This window comes from Gopherus flavomarginatus, chromosome 5 (assembly GCF_025201925.1).
Source record: "Gopherus flavomarginatus isolate rGopFla2 chromosome 5, rGopFla2.mat.asm, whole genome shotgun sequence".
Taxonomy (NCBI): domain Eukaryota; kingdom Metazoa; phylum Chordata; order Testudines; family Testudinidae; genus Gopherus; species Gopherus flavomarginatus.
The window spans coordinates 112,379,526-112,404,867 of record NC_066621.1 but is presented as its reverse complement, the minus strand read 5'-3'; the positions used below and the strand labels follow the sequence as shown (position 1 = coordinate 112,404,867).

General features: G+C 42.6%; 1 protein-coding gene across 2 annotated transcripts in view; it reads left to right on the top strand.

The window, feature by feature from the left end:
- Nucleotides 1-25,342, top strand: part of EGLN3 (egl-9 family hypoxia inducible factor 3) — a 34,964-nt gene that overhangs the window by 1,469 nt on the left and 8,153 nt on the right. The window contains exons 1-2 of one of the 2 annotated variants that reach the window (XM_050953952.1): nt 684-1,331; nt 24,912-25,031. In XM_050953952.1, the coding sequence (XP_050809909.1) occupies nt 975-1,331; nt 24,912-25,031 (477 nt within the window). In that variant the 5' untranslated portion in view covers nt 684-974. Of the gene's footprint in view, nt 1-683; nt 1,332-24,911; nt 25,032-25,342 lie in introns of those variants that run through there. The other variant, XM_050953951.1, reaches the window with a different exon arrangement.

The following is a 25,342-nucleotide window of genomic DNA, read 5'->3' as shown; positions in this document are numbered from 1 at the left end:
AACCCTTGCAAACTCTTCTGCCAGCCTGTATTATTAAGTTAAGATAATTGCCACGAGCAGGTCGATTAGCACTTAATCTTTCAGCACCATTTGTTTACATTGCCTTGTAGTATGTGACTGTAGTAGCTGCGTACATGCTGAGGGAGAATTCCTCAATGGCGGAGACCACGCCCCCCCCGGGGTTTGGGGTGGGGCCTGCTAAACCACAAAACACACCTCCTTTACACTCGTGGAAATCCCCCCGCCCTCGTCATTCGATCCCCGCTGTGTAGCCTTTGAAGGGCTGAACTCGTGTAACTCGTTGGGGGTTGGTCGTTCTGGAGGAGGCCACGCCCACTCGGCCAACTGATTGGCTAGGTAAGTCCTGACTCGAATGAGAGTGGGGAAGGGGAGAGCATGTCCCTGGGACAGGGCTCCACCCACGTGCTGATCGCTGCTGAGTAAGAACACATTCTGCACGTAGCAGACGTATTATCAGAAAGGGGGCATCCGCTGCTTTGGTAAATAAATCGAAAGGGGTTTGCACTTTGCAGGACTCATCAGCTCCAGAAAAGGTGGAGTGATTACGGCCGCTAAGGGGGAGTTCACACACGTGGATCACATACAACCAGATAAAAAAGAGCTCCAGAATCAGCAGCCTTCTGGTTAAACACTTCTGTGTCGGCAAAGGTGCGGCTGGTAGGAGGGGGAGTCAGTTCGGGGTAGTAAGTGCACTCGCTATGCATTTAATTGTCTAATCTAGTATCCCAAAGGCTGGGTGGAACTGGAAATTTCCACCGAGGAGAGACGTTGCTGCAGCTAAACTTTCCCACGCTGTCCTCGTTACTAACCTTGCACTCGTTTGCTTCGTAAATTAAAAAGTTGTACCTGCTGGTTGACTCAAGTTACTAGCGCGATTGTTCATCTCCAGCTCTACTGAGCACCGGTTTGGTGCATATTTGACTTAACTCTGGGGGGAAAAAGACCTTATCAAGATGCCTCTGGGACCTATAATGAGGTTAGATCTAGAGAAGATAGCTCTCGACTATATTGTGCCCTGTTTGCATGACATCGGCTTCTGCTACTTGGACAATTTCCTGGGCGAGGTGGTAGGGGACTGTGTGTTGGAGCGAGTGAAACAGATGCACTATAACGGGGAGCTGCAGGATGGTCAACTAGCCGGCCGCAGCAATGGCATCTCCAAAAGACATTTGAGAGGAGACCAGATAAAGTGGATCGGAGGCACCGAGGAAGGATGTGAGGCCATCAACTTTCTCTTGTCATTGATAGACAGGCTGGTGATGTATTGTGGAAGTAGACTGGGCAAGTACTATGTCAAGGAAAGGTCCAAGGTAAGAGAGTGGTTAAATCGCTTCTTGGATTTGTAAATGACACTGGCTTTGTGGTTGCTCCTAAATGTTCAGTATTTGCGTGTTCTAGTTTTACCACTGAGCTATAAACTCCCAGCAATAGCACCTTAGCCTTCTAAACTCCCGAACTGTAGCTCTGACTGCTCCCAGATTTTTCTTCCTACCCACCAATTGAAGCAACAAGTAGTTAACACTGTAGATTTGCCCTTTGGAGCACAATGTGTGCATTAGCTGCCAGATCTGAAAGTACAGTAAGTTGTTTATAAACAGTTCCTGTCATGCTTGATAAGGATCCATCCTGTACACCAGAGACGTAATACAGAACTGGCCAAGCTATAGAAGCATCTTCAAGTTTAGTTGTAAAGGGGGGGGGGGTGAATATATGTGTTAAACAAGAAAGTTTGTAAGTACACGACATACATTGACTTATCTTGTCAGATTTCTCTCGTCTTACTTTTCCTAAGAGCGTCTGCTTGGTCACTGTAGTATTAATGTTGATTGCTAGGCAGGCGCCTGGCGGCTCGTTATGTATAAAATGTAATAAACTTAATCCCTAATTTATGCACGTGTGTACCCGTAGAGGCCACACTGAGTAAACAAACAAATTTACAAAGCAGTCATTTAATCTTAAGAGTCTAGTGAGAGGAGACCAAAGCCTGGGTCCCAGCATGAATGTTTTCTGCTATTTGACCCAAAGGAGAAGCCTTATTTGCTTACAACTCTGTCCACCAGTGCCTGTCTTATAAACACAACTGGAAGGGATGGTAAAGTGCCCCTGAACGCTGACTAAGATCACAACAGACTAGAGTACTCGAATATGGGCACTTTTTAACCCATCTGTGTTTGTCTCTAACTTTCAGAGGCGTTTTGAGGTAGATAGGGAAAGCTACATGAAGGCGCGGAGGGGGTGATCTACATTTACTTTGCGCTATGTTTGATTTATTTGGCTGTTTAATACTATCGGATGAAGTGTTTCACTTCAACTAGTTTCAATTCAGTGGTCACGTATCCGCTGTTTCATAACTAAAGAGGGGATATTATGATTGATTGAACCATTAGTATCGCCATTATAGGTATGAAGCATGAAAAGAAAGATCCAGTGCTTTAGTGTTAAGAGCAAGGAGGTATAGCTCCGTGAAAAGGAAGGCATAAACTGCCATTTCAAGTCCCAATTCCCAGTAGAGTTTGAACAGCATATATGCAATTTAGTTCAGTCAGAGCGCGCTAACTTGGTTTCTCTTGAGTCGGTTTCACTATGCCAATGATCCTGTATGGAATTACAATGCACGAAGTTATTTGTTGAAAACTTCCTTGCCTATTGCCTGCAAATTATCTAAGCTCTACAACTTCTGCTCGACTTTTTAAAAAACATATTCCTTTCAGCATCTCTGTGGTAGGTATGTTGGAGGATTGATGACATGAAGTTGTAAGATTCTTAAAACATCAAGGAAGAGCTCAAAGTTAAGGACAGGTAGATATTCAAAGTTATCTCAGGGTTTTCCCCAAGGTATTGGGTAAAGGACGTGGAGTGGGGAAGGAAGGATATCGGAGGATCGTAAGCAACTGATACCTAACAAATGTGTGGGTATGCTGTGAAAAATTTTTCAAAAATTCGCAGTAATTTCTCTCGGCATTATCTTAAACTAAATGAAAGGGGATGTATGTGGATAGGAGTGCTACGGTTTCTCGGCAGGGGATGTTTAGTGCGAATAATTCATGAAGGCTGCCCCCCTTTAGGGGGTTGTTTTTTGAAAACCTTGAAATCTGCAAAAATAGTTGAAACACGCATCTTTTTTGCGTAGTTTTATTAAATTGTCCCATCAAGTTGAAGAGTTGGATTTAGAGGAGACTTGGGGCTCTAAACAAGAGTAGACCCAAGTTAACTGAAAGTGTTGGGAGGGGGCGCGAATGCTTGCTGGGAGAGAGGGGATGAGTGATCGATCTTAGTGTCGGTTACTAATGCTGAAAGTGAGGTACTGCGGTTTTTGGCCACTAGGGGGAAGAAAGGGGATTTTTGTGCTAAAGCTAGAGCCAAACACGAAGGAGGATCACCATAATTTTTACCCTATTGCACACAAAGAGACCCACACTGGATGTAACTTGTAGGGTCGGGGCAAGTTCTTCCTGGACTCACCTTCAGTAGTGGAAATTTTTTATAACCAATCTGTGGTGTTCCCACAGCCCTCAATGTTTGTGAATCATGGTAATTACTCTTATGTAATAACTGACTTTCATATTGTATCCTCCAGAGAACTCAACCCACTTTGATGCCAAAATACTTATCTATCTATATATATAGATCTCTTCAGCCATGAACATTTTTGGGTGGAAGGTGGCAGACTTTAAACAGTGAATAGAAAAACTACATAAGAGTTCAGGACTGAAAGGGAGGAATGTTGTATCCGATTTAAAATGCAGGGAGAATTTCAATAGGAAATTAACAAGAACACATAGGCTAACATCCCTAGTCTCAAAAAAAGGTGCTGTGGAATTTTTGAGGCTCACAGGTAGCCATTGTTCTACATCTCCACTGAAATATGGCAGCTTCAGTAAGACAGTGCCCGCTTGCACTATCCAGGGTTGTTGACTCAGAGGGAAAGATTTCCCCCTTTTGAATCACCATAATAACTATCACAGCTTCCTACACTACATAGCTGTGTCTTGGAAGTCTCCCATCCAAAATCAGGCCCATCTGGCTTTGTCTTGTGAGATTTGGTGAACTCACCAACAATTTGGTGACAACAATTATTATTATTTTAAATCTAGATATATTTTGACTATGTACTATATTGTATCCTTATTAGGAGATGCTTTGAGGTTTTTGGATGCTCAAAAACCTTTAGTAACCTAGGCATGAGGTGTTTTTTTTTGTTTTTTTTTATGAACAGTCTCGGCATTTTTCAGTTTGACTTGTTATAATTACTCTTTTTTTAGGAAGACTGGCATTTTGTGGGAGTGGGGTAAGTCATGGGGGTGAAGAGGGGAGGGGAGAAAGGGAGGGTCACAGAAGGTGTTTAACAATCCAGAACAATTTGTGTTTTTTTGTTTTGTTTCCCCTCATGTAAACCTTTAGCTATGGGATAAGTATTCTGATTGTGGAAATGAATACAAGTATCTCAGGACTGATAATTATTTAGAAATCTACTCCTTAAACTTTACATTGGTAAAGTTATAGCATATTCAATTAAACATGAGCCTTGAGTATTGATGGAAAGGAATTGCTTTAGACTATGAGTTTGTGTATGCTTAAACTGTTTCAACAGCACAGACCCTGTAGCACTTCAGTGTAGATCGAGTGTAAGTCCTTCCATCAGCATAGGTAGGCCATTTCCCCAAGAGGTGGGTGACCTAGCATTGTCTACATCAGGGGATTAGGTTGGCATAGCTATGCCTCTCAGAGTGCAGATTTTTCACACCAGCTATGCTGATATAACTTCCATCAGTGCAGGAACACCACCTCTTTGAATGAAGTTAGTTATGCCAATAGAAGCCCTCTTAGTTTACACTTGGAACAACCTGTTCTTTTAGGGCTTGTCTATTCTGGCACTTTACAGCACTCCAGCTTTCTTGCTCGGGGTGTGAAAAAACACACCTCTGAGCACAGCAAGTTTTAGCGCTGTAAAGTGCCAGTATAGACAGTGCATCAGCACTGGGAGCTACACCCCTCATGGAGGTGGCTTTTTTTTTTTTTTTTTAGTCCCAGCGCTGTGCTGCGACTACACAAGCCATGTTAAAGTGCTGCCGCAGCTATTCTGGTGTAATCTGCATAGTGTAGACGTACTTGTAGGGCTTGGTCTACACTTAAACTTAGGTTGAGATCTATGGATGAAAGATGTATTACTGCCATTACTTTTTTGGTTTCGGTTTTATACAGGGAGCATTTTAAAACTGTAAAGCAATAGATCTGTTCGGCATATCCTTTCACAATGAGCAGGTGTGCTGTTTGAACATTCCTTTGTGTGCTCCCAAGCTTCATTCACCAACCAGTGCTAGTGTAGAGAGACACAGCCTGCATTCTCTGTGCTGCAAGGGCAGCTATGCTCTTTGGTTCATCTGTTGGTGAAGAGCATGTGGTGATTCCATCTTACCTTCTGGTTTTGCCAGGGAATGGCAGCTTTAAAGTACAGCTGTGGCTCCATAAGAGTCCCACCAACAATGGCTCTCCAAGGAAGGCACTGAATCAGACCATCACCTGGCTGATCTGGCCATGACCCCTCCTTAGTCAGTTTCTGGCACTCTGCCAGAAGATTGCATACACCTCAACAGAGTGGGGCGCTGGGCACCTTGCACTCAGGCAATTATGGTGGAAGTTTTCATATCCCACCAGAAAGCACTTCATCAGAGAAACCACCATTACTTAGTGTGAGTGTTGGAGGCTGTGACTGTCTCTGGAGGCCTGAACTCGCAGAGGCAAGTGAGTTCCACTAACTATAGGAAATTTTGCAACCAGAAGTAATCACAAGGACTCAATCGTATTTAAGAAACCCAATGACGTTGTTTTATACACAGAGCTCAGAACCCAACTGCTTCCAGACAGGCCCCTGGATAAATGAAAGTGCACAGAAACATCTTTCGAAAATCAAGGCAGTTCATTTAGGTGTCTTAATGAGGGCTGAGCTCTTCTAAGAATCAGGTCATATTCTTTATAAAGGGTGGCAGTCACTGGGAAGCGTATAGCAGAGAGGAGAGAACGACTAGCAATTTTGTCTGTGTGTCTGAGTAGACTCTCTTCCCACCCCTTCCAAACCTCTCCATTCATGTCATCATCCAAGGGGGAATTCAAGGTAATGACTAAAAGAACTTCAGTCAGTCCAAGTAGGCACCTTCATCCTCTCCAGCACCAACCTCTGTGAGCCCATGCTACCTTTGCCCTACAGATGGGAAAGTATTTATTTATTTAATCTCCAAGATTGGGTGGTATGGCCACAGCTAGCAGGTGTTGGCTGCAAATCTGGGAGGATCGCTTCCAGAGCTCCCTGCCTGGCAGAGGCCTGAGAGTCCTAAGGTGGCTTCTGAAACATGGCCTCCAGTGTAATGATTTCTTGCTGAGATGCCTGCTGAACTCCCCTGTCCCGCTTCCTGCCCATCACAGGGATTTAAGGAATGCATGAATCTTCAGAAGCCCAGGTTGAGGATTTTCATCAATAGTCTTGTAATTCTGGGGGAGGAAATATAATTGTTGTGTGTGTCTTTTATTAAAAAAAACAACCCCCCCAGCAATTTCCTTGTTTAACATTAAAATGCTAAGTGAAACCCCTCAGATTCTGGTTCTGGGTACAAACCTAAGGAGCGGTGTAACAGTAGGTTGATGATCAAATTGCAGAGGAACACAGGATGTAGAAATACAATAGTTGTTTATATGTTACCAGGGCCGGCTCCAGGCCCCAGCACGCCAAGGGCATGCTTGGGGCGGCATGCTGCAGGGGGCGCTCTGCTGGTTGCCAGGAGGGCGGCAGGTGGCTCCGGTGGACCTCCCGCAGGCATCCCTGCGGAGGATCCGCTGGTCCCGCGGCACCGGTGGAGCATCCGCAGGCACGCCTGCGGGAGTTCCACCGGAGCCGCGGGACTGGCAAGTGGCAGAGCGCCCCCCGCAGCGTGCCGCCATGCTTGGGCTGGCGAAATGGCTAGAGCCAGCCCTGTATGTTACAAAGGATTTTTATGATACTTGCACAGGAGCTTGCCTTGCAAGTAGCTTACAATGGAAAGTCTGATGAATACTGCCATCCAGAAGAACTGTGCATAATTTTTCTTTTTTTTCCTAATCAAATGCACATGTTCTAGCATAATGGTCAGGTTCAAATCTGCTCTTCTGGATGAGTGCCAGAATGCCCAGTGTTCAACAGAGTCCAGAGCCATTGGAACTGTAAATACAACAGACAAGTCATTTTATGATATCAGACTGAGGAATTCAGCTTTGGCAGAGATCCTAGAGCAGTTGCCTTGGATCACTGTCAGAAGTGCTCTTTATATCTGTGTTTGTCAAGCAAGATTAGTTAGCCAGGTTAATTATACACAGGAATGGGGATATTTTTCTTGACAATCAAGCATTAAAACAATATAAACTTCGGTATATTTACTCTTATTTTTGTTCTGACTCATTCTGGTCAGTGACTTTTTAAAAACACTTCTTCATTGAAATGAGTATGCAAACAGTATCTCAGATTCCTGCTCCACCTAGCAGGACTTTGATGTTACCGAGAGAGGGCCTGATCCTACAAATAATTATGCATTTGAGTAACTTTACAACCTATAGTTCCTTTGAATGCCCTATAAATCTGCATTTAAGCATAAACAGTGGATCTTTGGGCTTGTCTACACTGCCACTTACAGTGCTGAAACTTTCCTCACTCGGGTGTGAAAAAACACTTCCCTGAACAATGCAAGTTTCAGCTCTGTAAAGTGGCAGTGTAGACAGTGCTGCCGTGCTCTCAACGCTGGTAGCTATTCCCCTGACAGAGGTGGTTTTTATAGTACTGGGAGAGCTCTCACCCAGCGCTAGAGCCACGACTATACAGCTGACGTTAACATCTGCTATATAGACCATACCCTCAGTGTCTACAAGCCCAAGACTGAAAATTTGGCATGCGCATCACCACTATCAGATTCTAAATGTAATGTACCTGCAGCCTGATCCAAAGTCCACTCAAGTCAGGAATCTTTCCACTGTTGTGTTCAGGTGGCTTTGGGTCAGACTCTTGGCAATAGCAATCCTGCAGACTAATTCATCTTTTCCTGTGAAAAGGAAGTTTGTAAAATACTTCACCACTCCGTGACCTTTCCTGTGGCCTTTGTCAGATACCATCCGTATGCGTTACTATCCTAGTACAGACAGGAAGATAAATAACAAGCTAATCCATTCAGGAATGGGAAATACTGGTGAACACTTGAAGTGTAAACAACAGAGTTGTCAATATATCCTATGGGGAACTCAGTGCACATACATTAGAGTTTGCAGAATTGGGGCCAGAGGAAATACAATATAAGGATTAGTTTATTTTATCCCATTGTAGCCTGGAACTCAACAATTTTTGCAAAGCCATATTATTACTCACTTTTCATTGATGGCAATGGAAAAATCAGAAAGTGGCCCATGACTGGATTTCAGATGTCTCACCATCTGCCATGTTTCAAGCTAGGATTAGTCGCATCAGTACAAGCTGCCCTATATAGTGGTGCACTGATGTTACATCCCAGCATAGCAGCTACACCATAAACAAGCCTGAAGTATCCATGCCTGAAACTCCATCGAAGACTTGCTTTTTTGTGAAGGTGCATTTAGCCTGCTAGTTGGCAGCATCGCTCCTGTGGAACAAGAGCAGTAGAGCTGTCGGCCTGAACAGCTACAGAAGTGAGAGGAATCTTTCCTGTGGATTTACAGAGTCTGTGGGATTGCATGGCAGCATGTCTCACCCCTTCTGCATCCTCAGATGCATCCATAATTTTCTGGAAACTCTGCAAGATTCGCCTTGTAGACTTTCCTGACCCCACACCATTCCACAACTGTGCATTTCTCCATGCAATGAGATAATTTTCCCTTAGCTGTTAATATTTCTATGCAGTACGTTTAATAACTCTCATATATGAATCTCCTTAGCATTCAGCTGCAATGAACTGAAAATGCATGGATGTTCATTACACTGAGGTAGGAGAGCACATATACTGCAAAGTAAAGCTGTTTGCTGGCATAAGGAATTCCTTATGCCTAATTAAGTTAACAATTTACTCTGGTGACATTTACTAAAGGAGTTGATTCCACAAGGTAATAAAGACATTTCCCTTCCCCACCCCCATCAAAATTCACATGAATGGTGGTTTGCTGGTGCAGAGATTTTATGCATGACATTATCACATCAACTCATCATAAGGGTTCACATTTTACATAATGCACAAGTGAAAATAATGATGGGGATTTCATCCTAAAGTCTGGCAGAGGTTGAGGCCCTGATCCTGCAATCCGTCCCTCCTGGATGGACCCATGTGCTTGTTCAGAGCCCCATTGATGCTAAAGGTTGCTCTCATGAATCCAGTTGCAGGATTGAGCTCTTATCCTGGTATAGTCAGACATGATTACCAGGCTCTGGTTTGGTCTATACTTAAAAATTATGTTGGTATAGCTGTGTCAGTCAGGGATATGAAAAAACCATCCCCCTGACCAACATAGCTATTCTGACAAAACCCCCAGAGTAGGCACATCTATGCTGATGAAAGAGTGCTTCTGTCAACTTAGCTAATGTCATTTAGGAAGCTGGTTTTCCTACACCAACAGGAAAAGCTCCTGTCAATGTAGGCTGCATCTACACTCGGGGGGGGGGGGGGGGGGCGATATGCTGGCATAGCTGTGCAAACATGACTATGCCAGTATAGGTTCTGTAATGTAGACCTACCCTCTGCTGAGCAGCCAGAGCAGGGGTGTTGCAGGTCAAGGCTCTGGCAGAGCAATGGAGAAGTTCTGATGGGCAAAAATGGTAACTTTTTTTTCAGTTACGTTAACTGAGCTAGCTAACATGCCTGAAAAGCTTTGTTAGGATGCCAGTTATAACACTTGAGGCTGTGTTAACTGGTGCTGCTGTAGTCTACATTCCCCCTTAGAACACAAGATGGCCAGCTGAACATGGCTTCAAACATGCTAGCCTGCAACCTCCCTTCTCAACCATGTTAAGTTAACTTGATTGAGTTCACACAATTGAAGAAAACACTTTTTACCCATCAAGACAGGGCCTTTGTGGGGACTCTTCATAATGCCTGAGCACAGAGACAAATTCTAGCCATAGTCATTCCTCACTTTGCTATGAAATAAATTCCCCTTCAAAATGGGGGTGGGGAGTAGGAGGGAGAAAGGAGAACACCACACAGTCCAAACATGGATACAGTGGTGATTATATTAAGTCAGTCTTTCTTAAGCAGATAAGGACATAATTGGTAGGCACTGATTTGTTACACACTTTCATAGAGGTCTTTTGAACAACAGACACTAGAGGCTTTTTTTTAAAGTATGTGTCCATGCTTTTTACTTGATTGAGGTTTCCCTTCCCCACACCATAATAGGCAGTGGCAAGTTGCCAGTTAAATGCTGCCTGGTCTGCTGTGACACTCACATTACAATAGGCAGCCTGTGAGAATAAGCAACTCAGTAAGGGATCTCTGCAAGTAACAGTTACCAGCTTTATATTCCTGGAGAGAGGTGTGTATACCAACAAGAGTGAGTGTCACAGACCTGGCTTGTATTTAGCATGACCATAATCCTTCTGTGATCAAGTGTAAGACTAAAACAGCAATGTTAGCAAGTCATTAGCAGGACAAGACTCTCTCTAAGCTTCAGTGAAAAAGTTTTAATGGATCAAAAGAGGAGTCTTGTCTTTAGAAAAGTATTGAAACTGCTTTCAGTCCCTGTGTGCTCTAGGTGGTGGATGGCTCATCGCAAGCACATGCCTTAACAGGTTTCAGGGTGAATAATTGCTCTGTCGCTACAGGATATGTTGTTGTATGATACCTTGGAAATGGTTTTGGTTTACACATAACATTGCTATGTGACTTTTAAATAAATGTGGAAGGGAGTAGGCCAGAAGTAGCTCATCTTTTCTATTAGACAGAAAAACAATGAAGGAAGGGAAAAGACGAAGGCAGCTCATGCAAAACAGACTACATCCTTCTGTCTAAATGGATCACAGCCATGGCATTTTGTCACCAAACCATCTCTGACTGTGTTCCCTCAAGCAATTTGGCAGAGCCTTAAGCCCCATTTCTCCTACCTCCATTCCCGCACTGTGGGGGGTGGGGGGGGGTGAGGGAGAAGGGGGTTGGAGCTTTTCTTTGTAATAGTTTTCTATCTCACTGTATTCTGATAAGATTATTAAACAAAGAAATGATGCCAGGCAAAACAATTATTAGAAGGTAATTAATGCAAGCAATTCTGTCACTATGATGATTCAAAACCAAAATCTGAAACAGATTATACTGGGCACCAAAATGTCATAGACTCATAGACTTTAGGGTCAGAAGGGACCAATGTGATCATCTAGTCTGACCTCCTGCACAAAGCAGGCCACAGAACCCTACCCATCCACTTCTATAACAAACCCCTAACCTATGTCCGAGTTATTGAAGTCTTCAAATTGTGGTTTGAAGACCTCAAGCCCCGTAAAGCAAGTAAATGTTAAGCATTGTGAATGCTAGAGATGCCACCAAATCAGCATCTAACTACGCTGTCCTCCTTAACTTTTACTTGGCACAAATTACAGAAATATTGGCCTAATATGTGCAAAGACCTTGCCACAGTTCTGAAAATAAAAATCTGCTCTGATACAAAACTCTGCATGCTTGAATTAGGAGTTTAATTAAATCTTACAGTGAACACACAGAAATAGTTTTGCATGCTTCTTAGTAGCAAAAGGATTAAATTACATTTGTAACTTATATAGTATATACTGATTTTAAGGTCATGTACTAGCCCTTTTCTGGGTTTTGTTTTAAAAACAGTGTGTTTTCATTCCTCTGTCCTGGAGTCAGTAATGATTGTTGTATCAATTTAAAAATCTTGCTTATTGTAGTGGATTGGTTTTGTTTGGATTTGAATGTTTCTGAAAAAAAATCAATAAAGAAATATTTTTAAAAGGTTCAGCCTAATTCAGCAAAGCACTTAAGCATATGCTCAAAGACTCTCTCTCTTTTTAAAATCAATGGGACTGAAGCATGTTCTTAAGTATCTTGCTGAATAAGGATGGTTTTCTGGATTGGGGGCCTTAAATAAGTTATGAGCAAAATCTTGCACTGTTTCCCCAGCGCTCTCCCCAATGTGTTTGTATCCACCACTTGTCCTGCTTAGGTTTTAAGCGGGGACCATCTGAGAGGATGGGTGGGTGGATTTTTGTTTTGTACGTATGTACAGTGAGCCCTAATTTCTTCTGGGTGCCACTGCAATCCAAATAATTTCTCACTGTCTTTGCATCAGGATGTGTACTTGACAGTGCCTTGTAGCAAGCACATCTCACATTAAAATTAGTAATAGCATTTATTCCAGTAGTGCCCACAGTATGCTAGGTGCTGTCCAAACACAGCGGAAGATAGTCCCTCATCTAATTAGTTTACAATCTAAGGCTCTGATCATCCAATGAGCTCCATGTGGGTGGACCCTTGCACCCACATACAGCCTCATTGACTTCATGTGGGAGCAGGGGTCTGCCCGAGCAGAGCACATTGCAGGACTGGAGCCAAGAAAACAAGCAGCTCATAGAGGTGAGGGGCTGGCACGCATGGGAGGGAACAATCAGAAAAAATATATATATACACACATGCACACTTTGATTTATATTAATGAAACAAATATCAATGGCTGCTCAACCTGGCTGGTGGTGTCTAATTTGTTGTAGGCATCCTGGTAGAAGTGAGTTTTGAGAAGGGATTTGGAGGAGGAGGAGGAGGAGGCGGCAGTGGCTGCAGTTGAAGTGCTATAATGTGTCCTCACCCTAAGGCATGTAAATCACTTTCTGCCAGCTGGTGGATATAAATAGAACAGGCTCCCCTAGGCTATATTGAACTTTGTTCTTTCCAGAATTCACCATTACTTCCCTTTCCTTAATGGATTAGCTTTTCATCTGTCTTCCTCTGTCTGCGCCATGCCTGTGAAGCATGTACATGGCTGCTGAACCAGGCCAACAGGAAAGGTCACTGAGTGGTTAAATATTTTACAGACTGTGTTTTCACAGGAGGAGGAAGAAGAGAATTAGCAATGCCAGTCCTGCTGGCCAGGTATATGAATATGAATGAATGTCAAGGTTGCACATTTAACATTAAACATCTAAATTCAAATTTAGGCTCCTAAGTTAAACAGACAGTGTCAACTTAAGCACACTTCTGATTTTTAAAAATATACTAATTTAACACAATAACTAGAAAGACTGTAAATGATTAAAGCAGTGGTTTACAAACTTTTTGTATTAGTGACCACTTTCACACAGTGACCTCCTCCCTTTTAAATTAAGAACGGGAGGGATTTAATTTAATAGGGGCTCAGGGCTGTCAGCCTCATGGGGCCATGAGCTCGTGACCCCCATGTAACCACCTTGTGATCCCCTGAGGGGTCACGACCCCTAATTTGAGAACTCCTGGATTAGAGAAACGTTTGTTCTGCTCTTTTTCTCAGTTTTTGTGTATTTGCTGACCCGTAGTTCTTTGTCTGTTTCATTGCTTTTCCTGGATAAAAGTGATTGATTATTATTTATCTTACACCACTTGGGCTAGCGGGGCTCATGCTAGTCCTCTAAAAATAGTCGTGTAGATTGTGCTTTGAAGTTGTATCTTGAGATAGAGCTTGGGCTCTGAAGCCCCAGGGAGGGAGGTGCTGTCTACGGCTATTTCTAGAATGCTAGCATGGGCCCCACTAGCTTGAGTCTCTGGCCTGGACTGGGAGGCTTGCTCTTGCAGCCTCCAAAATGCGAGACATACCCATAGGCATCGAACCTTCAGACATGCTTGTGTACTTAATTTTAAGCACATGGGCAGTCCCATTGAAGCCCTGATCCTGCAGGTTACTCTGCCTGGTAGATTCCTGAACCCGTACAGAGAAATTTGCTCTCTGAAAACCTCCCACAGCCATAATTACAGAAAGGAGTATTTGGAACCATTGTGTAAGAATCCAGAAGACAGTGAAATGGAGCAGAAACAGTTTGGCTAGCATGGGTGTCATGCCACATTGGTACTTACCCTGCTGCTGTCCCACCTAGTAAATTACCAAGGCTTTTATTTTCTAGTGTAGGTATGCAGCCAGAATTCATGGAGTATCAGTTCTTGCTGTCATGTGGGAATCGGCAACCTATGTTCAATTCTGGACTCTGAAGCTGGCTTGCAGCGTGAATTTGGGCAGCTGCTTAACTTCTCTGGGACCTGGTTTCCCCACCTGTAAAATGAAAATGATAATGGGTTAACAGCCTTTCTGAATCATGTTGATCTCCAGATACAAAATGCAAAAGTACAAAGTATAGTTAATGTAGTGCTGCATGCTGAGGGTTTGTTTGTTTTGCACTGGATTTTTTTTAAGTCCTGGTACTAGTATAAAAATGTGTAGACAAGTGTTCATTGCAGGGAGGTGGTGGTTTGTTCAGTGGGTTTTTTTTGTCTAGTCTAACCCTAGTGTGGATGCAGTTATGCCAGTACAGTAGAACCTCAGAGTTACGAACTGACCAGTCAACCACACACCTTATTTGGAACCGGAAGTATACAATCAGGCAGCAGCAGAGACCAAAAAAAGAAACAAATACGGTATAGTACTTAACGTAATTAAATAGAAACTACTGAAAAAAGAAAGGGAAAACATCATCATTTTTCTTCTGCACAGTGAAGTTTCAAAGCTATATTAAGTCAATGTTCAATTGTAAGAACAACCATAATGTTTTGTTCAGAGTTATGAACATTTCAGAATTACAAAAAACCTCCATTCCTGAGGTGTTTAATTCAGAATTCTGCTGCATAACAGTGCCTTATACTGAAATAGCTTATTCCCTGTACCATATGGGGATAAGCTGTACTGCTACAAGTGCATTTATACTGGTATAACTGTGTTTACACTAGGAGGGATTGTACTGCTTTAACTCTAATAGTATCTACAGAAAAGGTCTTAGAGCTGAAAGACTAAAATTCGTCCATTATTGAGAGCACAACATAAATTATTTCTGAGGGTAATTTATCACTGGTAACTTTAATAGGTTTTACCCATAAATGTCTGTTTATGCACAAATCAGTGCAGGCATGAATGTACTCTTAGCTAGTTGACTTTCGAAAATGTAGAATTAGCTTTATTCCAAATTTACAGCAGGGATAACTGGTCTCATCAATTAGCTTTAATTTAGTGGTACTGCTGTGATAAACATTTGTGTGCCATTCAGCTGTGTTCATGCTGCTCAGTAGTGTTTGCATAGCTTCAGAAGCCAAGATGGCCCTGAGAATTCTGGGATGAAACACAGATGAGTTTTGAGGTTCCCTCCACATTTAATTGTATGATTTTTAAATTCCACTAACTGCTCTGGCCCCATATACAGGGATTGTAACTGTGCTGCCAGCGACAGGAAAAATTCCTCAGGTGCAGAAGCAGCATAGGATCAGTGCAAGTAGCCCTACATTGCCTTCACTCAGAAGCCCTGTCATAGGAGGCAAGGTGGGGGCAAGAAAGAGAGGTGCCTGGGCAGAAAGGTCAGTAGCCATAGACTCAGTATTGTGAGAGGGTCTGGTCTGCAATATGACGCTGGGGCAGCTGTTGTAAGTTGGAGTAGCCTGAGCCCAAGGTCCACTCAGCAGCACTGAATTGGGGTAATGCAAAGATGGCTTATTTATGCATACAGTACACCACATTGAAAGTCCTCCAGGCAGTATTACCATTTCCCACAGCGTCCATAAGTCAAAAAGGGATACAGGCTTGATCTTGCAGTCCTAACACAGGCAAAATTCCCATTTAGGTTTTGCTTCCATTAAATCTATGATGAAGCTCTATATTGATGTTCTCGAACAGAGACTAAAATATATGCAATTACTTTAATTGTTTCTGGGGAAGGCATTTCTTGGTATATCAATGTCTCTGTCAATATTTCTCTGGGTGATTAAAAACAAAATGATAAAGATCCAAGTGGTGACAGGGAATTTAAGGATCCATGACATTATCCCCCATGATATATAAAACCACTTGATTAAAAACTTTAAGGAGATTTATTTTCTGCTTTCCATGCCTTTATTCCCCATTGACAACTGAACTTAAGGGGAGACTCTTTACAATTTTCCTTAATGAGCTTGCATTTATGAACTTGTTTTTCTACAAAGTTGAGCTCTTGGTCACGGTCTCTCTTGTGGCTCATTACAAAGTAGTCTGTATTGAATGTTTGATGCTTTCTAGTTAGAATAGTTCATCCCAGGTTTGTTTCTGGACAATAAAAAAATGTAATAGTATGGGGAGGTTGGATGATGGGGTGGGGGAGGAGATAGAGGTTTAAAGTACAAGTAGAAATGTTCTGAAAATCTATTTAGACCATAGTGTCTCTTTTGGTATCTAGCATTAAAAGAATATATAGGAAATGAAAGTGCGGGAAGGAAGGAGGGCTTTCAATAAGAATCAGAAATGAGAAGTGCATTGACTGTATGTATGTACTGTAAGTGTGTGTTTCCTTTCCTCAGCAGTCTCTCTGTGAAGTGTACTCGGGAGTAAAGTTTGTGTCTGATTGCCGATACCCTCACGCTCTGCACGTAGCACTGCCATTAAGCCATCATCTAGCTGGCCAGGAGCCAGAACTCAGTAGTTAAGGGGCCGACTTCCTAAACCGAAACAGCTTTTATTGATACAATGATGCACCAAGCCTGTTTACATCTGCTAATTGAAGACTAAATCTGAATATCCTGACTGAAAGTAATTAATTGGCTATAGCCTCATAAATTTCAGGCTTTATGGTGATAGCATGGTTGCTCTCAACATGCAGTAAGTTAATCCATTCTCAAACTGTACTGCCTGTGGGCACATAAAAAGAACACCAACTGAATAAAATTTCAGCATAAAGAGAAGTTTAAATTGGAACATAATTTTAAAAAAAGCTACTTTTCAGTGTTGTAGAACACAATGAGCAGGGGAGTCCATGAGCAGTGGGAAATCAGAGAAATGTTAATCATAGCAAATACAAACATATGTGGGTTAAGGAGCATGACAACGCCCTTCTTACATAAGTGAAGATTAATTCTTTTGATAATTAGAAGAGACAAGGGTGTGACTGTAAGCAGAATTATGATCCTATTGTCATAATAATCCATACAACTTTGGTTTTATTTTTTTAACTTTCAGCATTTTGCTTTCTCCTGAAAATGCAGAGTTGACAAATGGTGCCTATCCTTTGCAGTTGGAGAGGACCACCAATATTAAGAGATGCCTCTTGGCGTCTATTTCACACCTCATCCTGATAACCAGCCAGAGCCTGAAAGGCATCAAGATTGTTCGCACTATGTAGATCCTGGGGAACCATGATTTTGTTATGAGGTATTAAGAGCTCCCTAAGCCCCAACATAAGCTCATCCACCAAGGAGCTCTTTCTGTATAAGGCAATATCAATCTATGATGCAGCTACCTAAAAAAGGATTCCACGTGTCTTGAAAGTTCACCAAGGACTTCTTGAGAAACCATCAGCACACCAGTCATTACAATTATTCAGCATGATGGTAGCCTACAAGTAGATGGCGCCTTGGGCAACACTTCTTCATCTCTGCCCTTTGTCAAATTTTCTTCATCAACCACCAGAACTACCAGGAATAGTTTTGGATCGTCAGCTGATCCTTCTTTGGAGACCTTCTCTTCTTCTGTTCAGACCCTTAACTAACCCTGTGGCCATCAGAATAATGACAGATAGTAGTATATTGGGTTGGGGAGCACAGATGGGATACCATATAGTTCAGGGAAATGGGATTCTCTAAGAATCCCAACATGGTATCAGTTTCCTGGAACTGTGCACACTAAAGAACCCAACACGCTGCCTGCTCCTGAACATTTTCTCATAAATGCATCTCTGTGTAACAAAGCTACAATGGTACAGCTGAACCATCAAGACAGAACACAAAGCAGAGGCAAGCAAAGCAAGAATTTTTTTTTTTTTTTGTTCCTGGAACATCCAGATCTGTCCCATAGGTATCCAAGGGAAAAGCAACTACCAGGCCAACTGGCTAAGCTGATGTGTCCTGGGAACAGAGGAAAGAGAGCTAATCAATGGATTTTTGCACACTTAATTGAGAGATAGTTCCTGCCTAACAGGAAAGTAGTAAAATATTGCTACTGACACTAGCAATCCTAAGCTTGGAGAATAGATTCATGGCCATTCCTCTGGATGGTCTAGCACATTGGTTCTCGAACTTTTGTACTGGTGACTCCTGTCACCTAGCAAGCCTCTGAATGCGACCCCTCCCCAATAAATTAAAAACACATTTTTATATATTTAACACCATTATAAATGCTAGAGGCAAAACAGGGTTTAGGGTGGAGGCTGACAGCTTATGACTCCCCATGTAATAGCCTTGTGACCTCCTGAGGGGCTCCGATCCCCAGTTTGAGAACCCCTGGTCTAGAATATGCCTTCCCTTGTTCCTCAAGCCTATGCTTAATTTTGCAAATAGTCATAAGTTTCCCTTTGAGCCAGTAGGTACCCTCGTAGTTTTGTCTTCCCCCTGTTGGTGAGAGAACTTGCTTTCTCATTCAGCACTGCCATTGAAAAGAATGGAGATTTTTGGGAGAGAAAAGTAAGCAGAATGTAACCTATTGGAACTGGCGATTACCTTTCGAATGGACATGAGACAATTTGTTTAGGTTTTTAACATCATTCTTCTCTCCCTTCTGTTCCCTCCCATTTATTCTTCTGTAGATACCATTATGTTAGGCCAATATGGCTAGTCTATTCCTTGGTGTGGTGGTTGGGTGTTTAGACTTTCATAAATTCAAACAAACTAATATTTAATAGCCATGTAAACCTCATACTGGACCATTATAAATTACACAATGGAAAACATTTCAGCACAATTGGGTACAAAAAGAAAGTACTTAAGAAATGTCCTCTTGTGCCTGTGTATCATACAAGACTTGACTGAGAATCAGTTTGCTTTGAGCATGAGATATCAGACCGTTAATGCTCTTTTAATGTAGTGCATGCTGTGTATCATCTTTTTTTTTCTCCTTGATGCACAGAGTATTTGCAGTCTACAAACTGTACTTAACCTATTTTTTCAATGTGCACACAGACCTGGGCCTCTGATGTGAATCCTGGTGGTCCTTATTCTCCAAATGTATGTTGTCCAATCCTTTTTAGCTAAGGATTGCAAACCACATATTAGACTCCACTTTTAGGCAACTTGGAAGTCATTTAAAAATATATCCTAAAGCTTGTGTGTCAGTAGAAGTAATGCAATTAATTATTAGTATTTTGGCTTTCCATCTCATGACTTATAAATGAGGATGCAATTATCATAAGGTTTTATTGCTTTGTGTTTATGTAGCACCTTTCATTTCCTTAGTGTTCTTTCTAAACTTAACTAGCTCAACTGTCTCAAGGTTGAGACTGACCTCCTTCTGACAACAAAGATTACTACACAATGCCAAGAGAGGATACTGAACTGTAAGCTCCCCTGAGCCCCACCACCCCAGGCAAGGGGGCCAGAGCCCAAAGGCAGGGAGTCTGTAACCTGGGCAGGGAGCCTGTAACCTGAGCCCCACCACCCAGGGCTGAAGCCCTCAGGCTGTGGCTTCGGCCCCTGGTGATGGGGCTTGGGTTGTGGCTTCAGCCCCAGGCCCCAGCAAGTCTAACACCAAACCTGGTGACCCCATTTTGGGGTCCCAACCCGCAGTTTGAGAACCGCTGAGAGGGATCACCATGCCCTCTCCTGGGATCAAGTATAATATCTGTTTAATGACAAACAGCAACACTGTACAATAGTCTGGTACAGGAAATGGAAAAAATACTGGAACCAGCAGATACCTATAGAGGTAATTTATGCAGGCAGATGGTAATTATCCAAGGCAGAATTTTATTGGGTCACTGGAAATAACAGCCCCGAGGTTGGTGTAAGGTTTGGGACCTATAGTGGTCCCAAATGTCAGTACCTTGCATTTACATCTTATCCTAAAATGTCACATTTTATAGTCCCTACCAGCATGACACTGAGGCACTGGCTCAATGCTAACATAGAGGAAAAAATGCCACCTTCTAACCCACCATCACCACCCAGGAATTCCTTGAAGAACTCCTCTGCAAGTAGTGACTAACCCAGCTCTACTTAGCTTGTGAAATCTGACAATTCCACAGTGTATTGTGAGGTGGCTGCAGGCCAGTAGTAAGAAAAATTAACCCGGACTTTTCCCTAGTGGAAGCACTGAGGAGAGAGAGAATGAGGTGAGGGGGAATGGGGACTCTTTATACATCTCTAGCTTTTTGTATACTTCCAGTCTTCATTTATATTTCCTTGCAGTCTTCTATGACTTGCAGAGTTCTTTCCCTGGTAAAGTCAAATCATATATTACAAATTGATTTATCATTATTTCCTTTTGTAAATATTTTTGTGCAACATATAATTGCTACGGATAATATTACTTCTCATTTAACTGGTGGTTAGGTTTCCCAAGTGGGTGTAAACAAACATCTCAGATAATGACAGTGCAGAAACAGTAGGATTCTTGATTCCTTCATGGTTTCCAAGTTCCCTACTTAGAAGACTTGAGACAGACAGACAACCAATCACAAGCCCCCCTCTATGATCTAATTACAAACAGGTAGTAAATAACACTCCAGGATTTTAGGGCTTTAATTTGTGATTGTCAGCTAGTCAGCCTTTAACCAGCTAAGTAGTTTGTATGTACACTGATGTGAGGTTTTTAATCTGGAGTATTAGACCATAGTGTATTTTTTGGCATCAACAAATTGCAGACTAATGAAAGCAAATTCACCTGCTGATTCACTTTTATTAAGAGGAGGGTATCGGCTGAGATTTACTGTTGACTATTTGCAGTGGGAAGTTAAGCCTATTCACAGTCGTTGCAGCTGATTTCACTGCCCTAAAATAACAGAACAGGGCACATTCATACTTCCTACTGCCTGATTGATTTATATTAAATCAGAATTGGCTTTTGGGGATAGACTTTCCCCCAGAGGAAAGTATTCTTAACACACCAACACAAATCCATGGGGAATAATTGTTGTTGCACTAGCTGCTCCCCTAAATACGGGATAGTGATTTCGTTGATCAGATCCAGTCTCCATTTTTTGCAGCAAGCCCAAGTGCTAAACTGGCAAATCCAATGTTCACCAATTACCTAAATTAGGGCTAGGTCACTCCGCTCATCTCCTGTTTCTTGTTTGCTTTCCAATGAATCCAAAAGCAGTACTAACAGCTGGAAGCCCTGCTGAGGCCAGCTTGATCTATACTGGAGCTGCTCCAGCCAGTGCTCTGATAAAACTTGATATCATTTCAACAGGCTTTAGGAGGGCCGCAATGATTTCCCTTCATTGTTTAAGGCTTCATTCAAATATTACTAGTGCCAGGAAAAAGGATATTTCACTTCTGCTCCTCTGCCCCTGAGTCTGCTGCTGCTGGAAAGCTCCTATTTAACCTTTTATATAAACACGTTCAGTGCTTTTGGATGCTATGGTAATTGTTCTACTCATTCATCCCCAGGGACTCTATAAGTTGCAGCTGCAGACAATACAAAATAATAATAATTAATACCTCGAGGCTTCTGCCGAGTAAAAGCACATGTTTCTTATTAGAATGTAGTACATGAGGAGGCCTGGGGAGATTCTGGCCTCAGTGTTACGATTAGATCCATATCCTCAAAGATATTTAGGCACCACTGATACTTTCAAAACCAACACTCAACTGCTGCCTACCCCCTCCTTCTCCCACTGTCTAACTTGCCACCAGATGGCACTTGCAAAACCACCTATGTTCTAACATTGCCCCACAGCTAATGAGCTTCTTTGAGCACTAGCTGAAGCAGAGGCCTTGAAGTGGGATTCTCAGACAGACATTCCTTTGTTTAATCTCACCAGTGGGGCTTGATCCTATTGGCCTGCTCAAAGACTAACTAAGACCTGATACCCATCAGCCCCTGCAGCAAGAGGGCTGACTGCAGACCACTAAGAGGTGGGGGCAGCATAGCTCCCACACAAGACTGCCAGCCGCACAGGTAACTGTAGGACAAGCATAGGGTGACCAGACAGCAAATGTGAAAAATCGAGATGGGGGGTGAGGGGTAATAGGAGCCTATATAAGAAAAAGACCCAAAAATCAGGACTGTCCCTATAAAATCGGGATATCTGGTCATCCTAGATGAGCATGAGAGAAGTCTTGAGTGTGAGCATGTGAGAGACAGAGGGCTTGCTGAGATGGCAAGTTAGTATTCAGCATGCTGGAGTGTAAATCTACAGTGTGTGGGCCATGCACTAACTGTCCATGTGGACCCTCCTGCCGTGTACTAAAAGTTCCCTCATGCACATTGACCTATGTTAGAGGGCTTTCCCTCAACCCTCCCACTTCCCTAGTTCTTGTCACGCAGGCCGCAAAGACCAGAAGTCTGAAGCACAGACAATGCAATGTTTATTGGGGTTAGTTTCCAAGCAAGCATATTCCAAAGCCCTTCTTGCTAGACAGGATGCTGTCAAATTAAGTTTTCTTTAACCATCTTAAGATCTGTTTCTTTATTTGGTGGGAGGATTTGAGGACTGGCACTGGCACTAAGGTAAATTGAGTTTCAGACTCCTGGTATAGGAAGTACCTAGCTGTGGGCTGAGGATTCCACTAGGTAGCAGGGCACCTAGGGATTTTGCATTGAAACACTGAGCCGATCAGCCCCTAAGTAGACTCTGGGCTTTAGGCTGTCTACACACAGCAGCTGGGAGGTGTAGTTCACAACTCAGGAAGATGTGTACACATGCTAGCTCTGATTGAGTTAGCACACTAAACGTAGCAGGGTGGTTGCGGCGGCCTGGGCAGCAACTCTGGTTATCCACCCAAGTACAACTCTGTCTGAGATCCTGGTATGTTCATGCCATGATGGGGACATGCTCTTTTGGGGCACTAGGTTGAGCAGAGCTAGTGCATATATGTCTACCAGTGCTGGGGATACACCTCTCAGCTGCTGTGTAGATGTACCTTTAGTGACAACCTTTGACTTATTACACCACAAGAGCTCACTTTTATCAAACCTCAATCACTCTGAATTTTTATTTGAACAATTCACTGCTATTCAAATGTCTGCCTATTGAAGAAAGCCTTCCTTGGCCATCCAGCACCACGATAATGTTGTGTAAACACCTTGTTTTCAAGCCAGGCATCTCAATCAGCCAAAGAGTATTGTTCCTATGGTACAAAGGGTTAGTATTGTCCTTCCTCTACTGCCAGAGCTCACAGTCATGGGTTCCCTCTACATTGCAAATATAACTGTCAAGGAAGCTGGTTCCAGCCAGGTTTGTCCCTTAGCCTATTTCCAGTACTGCAGTGCAGAATGGACCTCAGTGGTGTTCCTCAGACTGGTAATGAAATATCATTGAGGTTCAGCCTACATTGCAAGTTGGGTGCCAATTTGTAGCCAGGTTCCCTGAAATGACTATCGTGTGAATAGGGCCTTAGAGACCTATCCTGCAAGGTGCTAGCACATCCTAAGAGTGCCCATTGATATTCATGGGAATTGAAAGCATGCATCACCTCCTTGAGATTCTTACCTTACCTTGTAGGATTGGGCCTTAAAATTGTTATGTCCATAGGGGCTTGAACAGCAGAGCAGATTATAAATTGCATACCATAATGACTTGATATTGCCATTCTGGCAACCTTTACGGGAAAGGATAGGCATGTGAAGGAAAGTAAATTATAGTAGCATTAAAAATAGAGAACGGTATGTGTGCAACTGTGTGTACAGTCATTTCTGCAATTGGCACACCCTTGAGGGAACAGAGTCTAAGCTTAATGAACAGAGGTTCAGAGGGATCCATTGTGCTGGCTGGCTGATTGCCACCATTGCTATTACCTATTCCATGCCTCCAGTGTTAACAACAGAGGAAAAGTTGTAGGGGGGAAAGGCTAGTATGGCCATATCTTACTAGAGTTTAGTGCACTTAGGTTGTCACTACCAATTCAGACCAATAACTTAGACAAGTGAGGCGTGGTAACCTATTGATAATCCCTTGAGCATCCAGTCCCCTGTCTGCTAATATCATTCTGCTGGGATGAATTCATGTTCAATGTGTACATGCTGCAAAGACCAATCTTTTTTTAAAGTGCTAAATATATACTCCCCCTAGTCATCTTTAGTTCTGTCTTTTGGTTCAAAATGATTCATGTTTGTGTTGATTCTTCTCACCATTAAATGTGAAATTAACCAAACCATGACTTAAGTGGCCACATCAGCAAGTTTGAGGATGATCCAAGGAAGAATTGTGATTCTGAAAAATTTTGGTTACTTCTGTGGCTCAGCCCGTGACAGCAAACATGTTCAAAGCACAACCTAAAGATTTGCATATCTCTGCACACTTCACTCCTGGAGAACCCGAATTTTCAATTGCATGTGGTGGTTTTGGACATGAGATATGTGTGCAGGAAACTTGGATTGGAGGATGGGGACACAGCAGAACTTCAGCATAGTAGGATTGATGTCTGCTTTCACTATGACCAAGAACTTCTGATTAACAGTGATGATGCAGCCTTAGAAACCCTAGCAAACCTTTATTGAGATACTCTCCCTTGAACAACAAGCTGCTGTTGAAAGTTATGTAGCTTTTAAATAATAGTAACTTGGTTCCTTAGTTTATTTTGAGTAATATGCTAAAACAATTTCCCTCTCCAGTGTACTTGCTCTTATACACCAAAGGCATTACATGTATGGAATTGCCCATAGGCAGGATAATATGGGGAAAGAAATTTATGTGACCGGTCCTATTGTTAGTATCCACTGGAATCTTTGGATTGATGCTCTGAATAATTTAGTATTTAGAGTCAAATCAACTATTCAGGAAGGTTTTAAAAAACAAAGCGAGGGGGAATTTAGTTGATGGATATTTTTCTTTCATTTAGGCAATGGTAGCTTGCTACCCTGGGAACGGAACTGGGTATGTTCGTCACGTAGACAATCCAAATGGCGATGGGCGCTGTATCACCTGTATTTATTACCTGAATAAGGACTGGGACTCAAAGGTATGTGCGCCAAGGGTTCCAAAAGCAACCCCATATTTCTAGGCAAGGGAAGGCTGGCCCAGAAACAGTTTGTTGCTATCAGTTGTTGATTTGCATTTCATATTTTCATGAACTCTTGACCAGCTGATTTAAAAACTGCACTTTTCAGTTACATTTTGGGTTTTCTTGCTGTTTTTAGTAACCCCTTTGGAAGCTTGAAACTGAAATCGTTTCCTTATTAGTTTTTTTTCTTCCATTTTCCCTTCCAGTTTGTTGTTATAGAACAGCTCATGTGCTGGGCTGCTGGCATTTTAGTTTCTTTTAGAGAAAAG